This window comes from Psammomys obesus, unplaced genomic scaffold (assembly GCF_907164565.1).
Source record: "Psammomys obesus unplaced genomic scaffold, mPsaObe1.curated_primary_1811, whole genome shotgun sequence".
Classification (NCBI taxonomy): Eukaryota; Metazoa; Chordata; class Mammalia; order Rodentia; family Muridae; genus Psammomys; species Psammomys obesus.
Window position 1 is genome coordinate 11,023,695 of NW_026596244.1, and position 12,193 is coordinate 11,035,887.

Sequence of the window (12,193 nt, forward strand, 5' to 3'; positions counted from 1 at the left end):
CAACACAAATTGTAAAAAAAATTACTATATCCAAAGAAAATATCTTTAAGTAACTCATACTCTCTACAAACTTATATTTCTGAAATGCTTTTTAAAAATGGTGCCAGCTCAGATGAAGCCCGTGGCAGCTCAGTAACCAATTGGTTTCCCATAGTAAGGGGAACAGGGACTATTTCTGACATCAACTCAATGGCAGGCCTCCCCCCTCCCCCCCCGCAAGGGAGGAGCAGTCCTGCTAGGCCACAGAGGAGGACTTTGCAGCCAGTCCTGAAGATACCTGATAAAACAGGATCAGATGAAAGGGGGGGAGATCCTCCCCAATCAGTGGACTTGGAAAGGGGTAGGGAGGAGATGAGGGAGGGAGGGTGGGGATTGGGAGGGAATGAAGGAGTGGGATATAGCTGGGATACAGAGTTAATAAAACATAATAATAATAATAATAATAATAATAATAAAATGTATATTTAAAAAAATGATGCCAAAGAATGTATTGCACTAAAAGCCCTATTTAAAGCACTCTTACGGATCAGTAACAAACTCTCAAAACCTTGAGAAAACAAAACCAGGGTTTGGTAGACTTAGAATATGAGAACACACTTTACCCACTATCACCTCTCTATCATTGCTACCAATTAACCCCAAGCCTGAACTGTGGCATAAAATCCTTCACTTTTTGCCCAAGGCACAGCGGGAAGAAAGGCAGCAGCCCTCTAAGGCCTGACAGTAAGGATCCAGCAACACTGAGGGAAAGAACAAGTGAGAACACTGCCACTCCACTGTCATGGTACACAGCATCACTTCCTCTCTACACACATTTCCTGACCCTGATCTTTAAAGACCTCACATATACTTTCTGACCATATACTTTCTGACCAAGGCTTCCTCGATTCTTCATCTTGATTTTCCACTTCCTTAAACACTATTTTCAACAGCCTCCATTTAGACTCCAGTCAAACACAGTAGGCACTGTTGTATGGAGTTCCCTACTTACAGCCTCAGGCCTGGTTACTGTGCCCTAATATTCTCCAGAGTTTGCTATAATATTTTTTGGAAGTCTGAGGATTTAATACAGGGCCATGAACCTGCTAAGGCTACATCTCAGGACAATTTCTTTTAACAAATACCAATAATATTCTATTAACTATTTTTCCTTAGTAATGAACAGAAACAAGAAAAAATACATAAAACACAAACTGTTCTATTTTTTAAATGAAAAGTTCTGATATAAGATTTGTACAATCCAAAATAAGAGATTTAAACAATCTGCATGCACCTGTGGCAGGTGTCTAACCTGTGGCACGTGGAATGCACACACCCCAGTATTGCTAACAGCAAACCGTAAACTTACTCTAAATATTGAGGTTTGCTTGGTAGATTTTAACCTCAATTGTGCAGCTCTCAAGTGTGAACTTTGTGTATGACAATCCTGTGTTAAAATGTGACAGGTTGGACACCTCTGCCAGAGTGCTGGTTAACTTTTTGTCAACTTGACACAGGCTAGACTCATTAATGAAGAAGGTTCCCAGTTGAGAAACTGTCCCACCAAATTGGCCTGTAAGCAAGCCTGTGGTGTACTTCTTGATATACGATATATATAACTATAGATGGTGCCATCATTGGGCTGATGGTCAGACTGAGCAAATCATGGGGACAGAGCCAGCAGACACTGTTCCTTCAAGTCCTCTGGCCTCCAGGTCCCTGCTCGAGTTCCCGGGCTGACTTCCTTTGGTGACAGACTATGATATGAAAAGCGTAAGCCATACAAAACCTTACCTTTCCAGGTTACTTTTGGTCATGGTACTTTATTAAAGCAATAGAAACTATCACAAGACACACAGATACTTTTATCCCTGAACAGTAATAGTAAAATTTAAAAGCATCCCCAGAGGGGACTTGAAAGGCTAATGAAGAGCTTCTGACTCCATGTGGAATCTCATCTTTCTGTGACAACTGGATGGACAAACCTCTATCTCCATAAAAATATGCTATCAACATAGTGAACAAGTGCATAATCTCTAAGACTCTCCAAGAATAGTAAGAATTAGGATAACTCTAGAGAGGTATAATACTTTTTTCTTCAGACTATCAAGCAAGCATATTTTATATACCCTAATTCTCAATCATCCCAACAACATTTAAGAAAATGGAGTGCTTTAAACATGAAATTTGAAGAGAATCATCATCGATATCTCTTAATGATGCTTTCTGTCTTTCATGAGTCATAACAACATATTTCCAGATTGGTGAGCATAAAGCTATGTCTACACATTACCTGCAAGAAACATTTGTGATTTTATGAATCTCTAACCCTTTCCACTAAAAATTGATTGTGTAGACACTACCAAAGATGCAAAGAGAGAATGAAAAACTGGTTCATGTAATAAATTCTGTAACATGTCAGACTTTTTATCAAGTGAGGATTAGTCATTAAGAAACAATAAGTCATGAAGCACTATAACCAAAATGAACTATAACCAACTCTACAACCAAAACTGATCTTCCCTCTAGGTTAGTAGTGCTTAAAAAGAAAAATGTGAGAAGACTATACAAGTCTTCTCACCAAGTCCGACCAAGTCTCAGGAAAATTAATTATGAGTTTTGAACTTGTAGTCCTCCTGCTCTGGTCTCAGAGAACTGAGATAAAATTTAGAGACTCAGCACTAATGTTCCGAGTTCAAATCAACAACTACATAATCTACCACAGTATTCTCTAATGTCAGCTGTCAAGCACTTCTCAACTTACCCAGATGAAGCAGCGTGAACTGGGCTGCCAGCTCCTTTGCATCTTCCAGCGTAGTGCAGAGTTTATCTGGCATGAAGTAGCTCTGGGACCCATTTGCAATCGCAGGAATGACTATCTTATACACCAAGAGTACCTTTCCATCCTGACTGGTTGTGGAGTATAAATAATATTCTGGTGGAGCCCAATTATTCTTGTTGCAGTAATAATCCAAGTGCATCACTGCAGAATTAAAGTGATTGGATTTTAAAGAATACATACTAATCGGGGTCAGCTTTGTTCCAGGAAAGAAAGGATAAGTACATCTTTCCATCTCAGGGGGGCTTGGACTATGCTGACCGTTGAGACGGGTGGGAAGAGCTGGTGGCTTGCCTAGAGTTTTGGAGTGACTCTCTTCCTTGTTAGCATATACAAGTAGGTTTTCAGAATTAGGGCTAATCTGGCCATTAAGGTGCTGTCGCCAAGTATTTTCTTTATTCACCGGCTTTGCCAGCGTTACCTCAATACTGGCTCCATCAATGCATTTTCCATTCATAACAGACATAGCCGCCACTGCATCTTCTCGGTTGAAAAAGTGAACAAATGCATAATCTCTAAGTTTCTTTACTCGTTCCACTGCACCAGGCTTGAATTTATTGAACTCTGCTTTAATGGTTTCCTCTGTAGTTGAGATCATTAGATTTCTTACATAGAGAACTTTAACTCTCTGCATGGTTTCCTCATCAACTTCTTTTTCTGGATCAGCCCAATCTACCTGAATGGTGTGGCCCCAGAGTTGAAACGTTCCTGAAAAGAAAAATATATGAACTGATTTGAAGGTAACTAGAACTAAGAATATAAGTCTAAATATAAGCTACATAAAATAATTTCTCTGATTAAACAGAAACTCAAGCATGTATCAATATATCTGATTAATCACTTGTGCCTATGTACACCAAAGTTCTTACTAAAGCAAAGCTAATCAGAACTTATGACAGAATTTAAGAGTTGGTAAGATGAACAAGACCATAAAGATTGATGACTACATAATGAAATAATGCTCTCTGGGTTTTTATTAGACATAGTTAACAAAGTCATAGTTATATACATATTAAAGTATAGTTAAAGTATGTACACATTCAATAATTATCAAGTGTAATTCATTTTGTAAGAACAATTTCTTGTACCTTATAGTCATTTAATTTACTTCTGTAATAAAACAATTATTTATCTTCATGTGGCATTATATACTTGCTAATAATGCTCTATAACATATGATATATAATAAATGTATACTATAGAATATAATGAGGCTAATGTAAAGCAGCCATTGAAAGGCCTATCTTACCCGGAATCAGCTTTCTCCTGGCCATAGCAGCAGCTCTGTGTGACTCATACTCAACAAATGCAAAACCACGGTTCTTGGTTTTGTCTGTTGCACTTGGATAAACAATCACATCTACAACGCCTTCTGTAACTTTCTTCATTTCATCCAAAATTTCTTCTTTTTTCTTTTCTTTGGGTATTGCTCCAATAAATAATCTGCAGTTATCCAAGCTTACACACACACCAATAAATTTCCCTGGTCGAATCTCATAATTGTTAAGAATCCGGATGGCTAATTGGGCTTCTTCTTTTGTAGTGTACATCACAAAAGCATACCCTCTATTTTCACCACTAAATTCCATCATCAGCCGAAATTCATATATTTTCCCAGCTCTTTCAAACACAGGAACCAACTCATCTTCATACATATCACGCGGTATTTTTCCAACAAAAACTTCACAGCCTCTAGGGGGAGGTGGACCTTCCCAACCTGAAAAATGAAAATAAAACTAAAAATTAAATTCTAGGGCTGGAGAGATGGCTCAGAGGTTAAGGGCACTGACTGCTCCTCCAGAGGTCCTGAGTTCAATTCCCAGCAACCACATGGTGGCTTCCAAACATCTATAATGAGACCTGGTGCCTTCTTCTGACATGCAGGTGTACATGCAGGCACAACATTGTATACATAATAAATAGATAAATATAAAAAAATTAAATTTGAAAAAGCTGTATTTATAACTAAATCATTTACTTATTCAACAAACTGGCTGTTAACCACCTATGTGGCAAGCAGTATTCTAAGTGTTAGAATAACACAAAGTTCCGCCTGTCCCTTGTGAAACTTATTTTAACAAAACTCTAGGTTACAATGTATAAACAATAAAATTTGGTGAGGAAAATTTAGTACTACAAGAGATGTTACCATTAATAAAATAGGTAAATCTCTGAGAATAAAGTTTATGCAATGACCTGAATGAAATAAAGAGAGTTAAGTACAAGGGTTATTTGGGAAAGGAGAAGTTAAGAGAAAACTAGACTTTAAACATGAATGGGTTTTGGATTTTGTCGAATGCTTTTTCGGCATCTAAGGAGAAGATCCTGTGGTTTTTCTCCTTCAGTTTGTTTATATGGTGGATCACATTGATGGATTTCTGTATACTGACCCACCCTTGCATGTCTGGGATGAAGCCTATTTGGTCATGGTGAATGTTATCTTTTATGTGTTCTTGGATTCAGTTTGCAAGTATTTTATTGAGTATTTTTGCATCAATGTTCATTAAGAGAAATAGGTCTGAAGTTCTCTTTCTTTGTTGGGTCTTTGTGAGGTTTAGGTATCAAGGTGAATGTGGCTTCATAGAAAGAGTTTGTGGAATAGTTTGAAGAGAATTGGAGTTAGCTCTTTCTCTGAAGGTCTGGTAGAATTCTACACTGAAACCATCTGGCCCTGGGCTTTTTTTTGAAAGGGAGACTTTTGATGATTGCTTCTATTTCCTTGGGGGATACAGGACTATTCAATCTTTCTACCTGATCTTGATTTAGTTTTGGTAAGTGGAATCTACCAGGAAATTGTCCATTTCATTTAGATTTTCAAATTTTGTGGCGTATAGGCTTTTGTAGCAAGACCTAATGATTGTTTGAATTTTCTCAGTGTCTGTTATGTCCCCCTAGACATCAATATAAAACCAGACACACTAAACCTGTTAGAAGAAAAAGTGGGGAAGAGCCTTGAAATCATTGGCACAAGATACAAATCCTAAACAGAACACCAACAGCACAGGCTCTAAGATCAACCATCAATAAATGGGACCTCATGAAACTGAAAAGCTTTTGTAAAGCAAAGGACACTGTCGTTAGAACAAAACAACAGCCTACAGACTGGGAAAGGATCTTCACCAACCCAATATATGACAAAGGGCTAATATCCAGAATATATAAAGAACTAAAGAAGCTAAAAAGCAAGTAATCCAATTAAAAAATGGGGCACGGAGCTAAACAGAGAATTCTCTGTAAAGGAATATAGAATGGCAGAGAAACACCTAAAGAATGTTCAACATCCTTAGCCATCAGGAAAATGCAAATCAAGACGACACTGAGATTTCACCTTATACCTATCAGAATGGCTAAGATAAAAAACTCAAGTGACAACACATGCTGGAGAGGTTGTGGAGAAAGGGGAACCCTCCTCCACTGCTGGTGGGAATGTAAACTTCTACAACCACTTTGGAAATCAATCTGGCACTTTCTCAGACAACTAGGAATATAGTGCTTCCTCAAGATCCAGCTATACCATTCCTAGGCATATATCCAAAAGATGTTCAAGTACACAACAAGGACATTTGTTCAACCATGTCTGTAGCAGCTTTATTCATAATAACCAGAATCTGGAAACAACCCAGATGTCCCTCAGCTGAGGAATGGATACAGAAATTGTGGTACATTTACACAATGGAATATTACTCAGCAATTAAAAACAAGGAAATAATGAAATTTTCAGGCAAATGGTGGGATCATCCTGAGAAGATCATCCTGAGTGAGGTAGCCCAAAAAGACACACATGGTATATACTCACTTATAAGTGGATACTAGACCTAAAAGATAGGATGAACATACTCAAATCTGTACACCTAAAGAAGCTAAACAAGAAGGAGGACCCTGGGTAAGATGATCAATCCTCACTTAGAAAGACAAATGGGATGGACATTGGAAGTAGGAGAAAACAAAAAACAGGACAGGACCTCTGAAAAACTGTGAAAAACAGTGTATCAAAGCAGATGCTGAGACTCATAACCAAACCTTGGGTAGAGTACAGGGAATCATATGAAAGGAGGAGGAGTTATTAAGACCTGGAGAGGACAGGAGCTCCACAAGGACTAAATATATCTGGGACAGGGGGCTTTTCTGAGACTGATTCTACAACCAAGGCCCATGTATGGTTATAACCTAGAACCCCTGCTCAGACGTTGCCCATGGCAGCTCAGTATCCAAGTGGGTATCCTAGTAAGGGGAACAGGGACTGTCTCTGACATCAACTCAGTGGCTGGCTCTTTGACCTCCCCCACCCGAGGGAGGAACAGTCTTGCTAGGCCACAGAGGAGGACATTGTAGCCAGTCCTGATGAGACTTGATAAGCTAGGGTCAGATGGAAGCAGAGGAGGACCTCCCCTATCAGCTGACTTGGAGAGGGAAAGGGGGGAGATGAGGGAGGGAGGGTGGGATTGGGAGGGAATGAGGAAGGGGGCTACAGCTGGGATACAAAGCAAATAAACTGTAATTAATATAAAAAACAAAAAGATATGATAAACATAATGAAATCTATACACCTAAAGAAGATAAACAAGAAAGACCTGGGGTAAGATGATCAATCTTCTTAGAACGACAAATGTGATGGCCATTAGATGTAGGAGAAAAAAAGTAACAGGACAGGAGCCTCCCGCAGAGGGCCTCTGAAAGACTCTACCTAGCAGTGTATCAAAGCAGATACTAAGACTCATAACCAAACCTTCGGCAGATGCAGGGAATCATATGAAAGAAGGGGAGTTAGTATCACGTGGAGAGGATAGGAGCTTGACAAGGACCAAATATATCTGGGCACAGGGGTCTTTTCTGAGACTGATACTTCACATATCCATATCATGTATGGATATGACCTAGAACCTCTGCTCAGATGTAGCCCATGGTAGCTCAGTAACCAATTGGTTTTCCCTAGTAAGGGGAACAGGGACTATTTCTGACATCAACTCAATGGCAGGCTCTTTGACCTCCCCACCCCCCAAGGGAGGAGCAATCCTGCTAAGCCACAGAGGAGGACTTTGTAGCCAGTCCTGAAGATACCTGATAAAACAGGGTCAGATGAAAGGGAGGGAGGTCCTCCCCAATCCGTGGACTAGGAAAGGGGCAGGGAGGAGATGAGGGAGGGAGGATGGGGATTGGGAGGGAATGAGGGAGTGGGATACAGCTGGGATACAGAGTTAATAAAATGTAACTAATAATAAAAAAATAAATAAAAAATCCCTACAAAATTTTTAATTAAAAAAAGAGAAAACTAGAAGATGGGTTCCTGTGTGCCTGACTGGAACCAGATAGGGGAGAGCAGTAGCAAGTAATGCAACTGCAGAACTGGAAGCCAGAGTCTCTGGTCACTCCGATCTCGGCAAAGGAAACACATTGTTAGAGTGTAAGATACACTGTCTACCTGAAACTTGTACAAATACTACGCCTCTAAGCACTGCTCCTTCAGATTCTTCCCCAAACGACTTGTCTTTAACACCTTGGGTACACTCCCCCTTCCCGACACCCTGAAACTTGATTTATTTCTCAATCCAAACCAAGTTCTTTCTCAATCACTTCTTAAACAAGAGCAGGTTTTAAACAAATGCATAATCTCTTCAAAGTCACAAGTCATGACTGAGACAGGTTGGGATGCTTGTGGGGACACACACCTCATCTAATTGACACATATAAGCAAACCCCCACCTGGAGGAGGACCACCAAATTTCCTCTGCCCATTTTCTTGGACCATGTTGTAGCCAGTCTTTTCCATGAGAGCCAGCAATGCAGCTTCATTCTGCGTGCCAGTCCGTACTTTACTGCATCCATTTGTCCCATCCGTGCTTTCTTCATTCATGGCTGCAATTCCTAAAACAAAGTCAAATAATGGTAACTTCAAGCACAGCTCCCGGAGTCTGGGGAGCAGTTCTTTGGATTGCACAGAGCCAAGGATAGTTGTAGTTGACAAGTATGATGACTAACCTTCGCTACTCCCTTCAAGGTCTGCCAAAGCAGTTTCCAGCTTCCCCACAGTAGAAACTGGAAAACTTTCTCAAGATACTCATCAATTAAGCAGTACCTTTAGATAATCTGAGTAGGAGAAAGGGAGGCAAAGGAGAAAGAAATAAGAAAGAATGAGAAATCAAAATTGAGTTAGCTAAAAAGAAAGTAACAAAATAGGAAAATATACTTTCATCAGTGAATCCATGATCACTGCCAATCTTTGTCAAAGCCAGAGTTTTAAATCATTCTGTCATACAGGCCATATGAATTCTGTCATATGAATTTCTGTGACTACAAACATCACACTTGTCAGATACACATGACCTGATGCCTATATAGTTCACTTTCTCAGCAATCTTCAAGAGCTTCAACAGTTTCCAGAAACAAACTTTCATGTCTGCCCATTTGTATATACCAGAAGTTACCAGATAGCAAACAGACACATATAATCACCAGTCATCTGAGAAGAAACCTGATATCCAAGTAGCATCAGCTTAAGAGACTTTTATTAGTTGGGTGGCTCAGAACTAAAGCAAAAGAGACACAGTCTTTCTTCAGCATCCTATATAAAATGTGTGGATGTGTGTGTTCATGTGTCAAGATTGAGTGTGCTCATGCACATATGCACATGTAGAGGCCACTAATCAACCTTGGGTGCGATTCCTCAGGTGCTGGAATCACAAGAACATGCCATCATGTCCAGTTTTTTTTTTTTTTTTTTTTTTTGTTGTTGTTGTTGTTGTTTTATTTTTTAACTTGGATCCAACTTAGGTCCTCACACTTAAATGACAAGTACTTTTCCAACTGAGTTATCTCCCTATCCCTGGATTTTAGTTTTTAAAATTAACTTAATTACTATATTTTCTAATGATCAACACTGGGGTTTTCTCTCTCACATCGTATTATTATAGATAATTACAAAACAAATTAAATTCATATTATGGACAGTATACTATAAAAATATTTTGGCTGCAAATATACTCTTCCTAACTATAAAATGGAAACCAGGCCCTGTGTAGCACTGTTAGAAGTACATTTTGTTCATAGCCATACCACCCTGTAATGGCCAATCTTGCGTAATGTTAGAAGCTAAGCAGAGTTGTGCCTGGTTAGTATTTTAGAATGGAAGAAGTAAATTTTCAAGCCAGTACCTTAATTTTAGCCTCTCTTTCTATACAATTTTGACAATTTATTTCTTTACACATATTCATTTAAACATACCAATATAAGTCCTCACAATACTGCTTTCTTAAGGTTGACTAACACAGCATACGTAAAAGGGCTACTAAAAATTTCCATATGGATCAAGTAAGTGCCTTGATAAATATGAGAATGGCCGTACACTCTAATTTTTCAGGTGTCTTCACTGCTGACATAAGCCACACGGTTCTCTTCAGAGAACTTTCACCTCTCAAAGGTGATGTAGGTGTGACCCAGCAAATACAAATTCGGGCTGACCGCAAGCACTGATGCGCGCGCTCACGGTGGGTTCTGTCGAGAGTGGGAGTGGAGAGGGTGCCATCAGCTCGCTCTAGACCAGCAGGTCTCACCTGTGGGTGGCACCAGGTATACTGTCTATCAGATAGTCACATTACAGTTCCTAACAGCAGCAAAATTATAGTTACAAAGTAGCAACCAAACCATTTTATGGTTGGGTCACTACACCATGAAGATCTGTATTAAAGGGTCACATCAATAAGAAGGTTGAGAACCACTGATCTACAGCAAGGGAGAATGTCACCACAGCTCTCAACTAGTGCTTCAGAACTAAGCATGGCTCTGGAGTGAGATGGCTTGGGTTCATAACCTCTCTTTTCCTCACTATCTACAAAGTAGAGTAAACTATTAGTTATATTGCACACCTCAATTTTTTCATGTGTAATATGCTCATAAGACTGTTTATTAGTAGGACAAACATTTGATAAAGAATAAAAGGAAATGTTTGACAAACAAACCAGATGATGACTAAGTAAAAACATTAGAACTTTTTTAATCTTAAAACAATTGCTCAGAAACACTAATTTTATACATATATTGGAATGTTTCATGTCAACTTTAAATATATGCAAACAACTATAGAAACTAGTTATTTAATTTATCTGTACAATAGCTGGCTTCAAAACAAAGCTGCAATGCAAGCTACAAGCCAGCAAAGAATAGGAAGAGATTTGTATTAGCAGGTTTATTATAAATACAAAGACATTAATAAGTATCATCTCTAATCTCTACAAGTAATAAAAGCTACACACCTTTTTACAACAAAATTATTTCCAAGTAAGAAACAAAGAAAGAAACCCAGAGGGGAGTGGGAAACCTATACTATTCAAGATCCCAGAGCCAGGTAGTGGTATAAAAAGAATTCAAAACCAAGTCACCTTGATCTCATATGCTTACCCTTGCCAAAAATCATTCTCACATACAATATCTTCATTTATTTGTGTACTGAGTAGATTCACTGAGTACCAACTGTGTCCCTTATTTCTGAGATATAACAGCAAATTAACACCAAAAACTCTTGACCCTTATATCCTAGTATAGAAAACAAATACCTATTAATAAGTCATATATACTATATAAGAAGGACACTACCAGGCTGGCAGGATAAGGACATGTGGCAGTTGGAAGATGGCAGAAGACAGGTCTAATTATTAATACCTGTGGGTGGTGAATCCTTTGGGGGTTGAATGATCCTTTCACAGGGGTTGCCTAAGACTACTGGAAAAAACAGGCTTACATTACAATTCATAACAGTATCAAAATTAAGAGTTATGAAGTAGCAACAAAAATAATTTTATAGTTGGGGTCACCACACATGAAGAACTGTATAAACTGTAAAGGGCTGCAGCATTAGGGAGGCTGAGAACCACTGATCTAGAAATACTGAGGAGACAAACCTCTGGACACTGTCAAGAATTATGGACGTTAGTGTCTGGGCACACCTTTGAGGGAACAAGTGAAAAGAGGAGGGAGCTCTTTGTGCAGTAATGACAGCTAAGGTACATTTCCCTTTTAAGCTAGGTAACTTCAACTGTTTTAATGTGGAATTAAATGAGACACACTGAGAACTGTGAGCACAGAAATAATTTTATCCAGTCTTACAGATGGAGGATTTAGTTCAGTGTTTGCCTATACACAAGGCCCTAGGTTCTATCCCCAGCATTACAAAAACAATTTTTTAAAATATCTAAAAATATTTAAAAAGCTTTAAAGAAGTAAGAGACTGATGAGAAGGCTACTACTACAATGTAGGTGGAATGATGGTGAGAGAGATCAAAATCTGAGGTGCACTGTGTTAAGACTCAATCTCATTTAAAGGTCATCATACAGAATTTTCCAACTTCATAGGATAAGAGTCAAATTGAGGATAACAACAAAGTT

The 12,193-nt window shown here is 38.8% G+C and overlaps 1 protein-coding gene across 2 annotated transcripts in view; it reads right to left on the reverse strand.

Annotated features, from left to right (window-relative positions):
• The window catches only part of Rbm46 (RNA binding motif protein 46), a 47,354-nt gene that overhangs the window by 23,657 nt on the left and 11,504 nt on the right, over window positions 1–12,193 (reverse strand). Inside the window, exons 2-5 of one of the 2 annotated variants that reach the window (XM_055596628.1) lie at window positions 8,795–8,902; window positions 8,519–8,680; window positions 4,068–4,535; window positions 2,744–3,526 (exon numbers count right to left, since the gene is read on the reverse strand). In XM_055596628.1, coding sequence (XP_055452603.1) covers window positions 2,744–3,526; window positions 4,068–4,535; window positions 8,519–8,669 — 1,402 coding nt within the window. In that variant the 5' untranslated portion in view covers window positions 8,670–8,680; window positions 8,795–8,902. The remainder of the gene's footprint in view (window positions 1–2,743; window positions 3,527–4,067; window positions 4,536–8,518; window positions 8,681–8,794; window positions 8,903–12,193) is intronic. The other variant, XM_055596629.1, reaches the window with a different exon arrangement.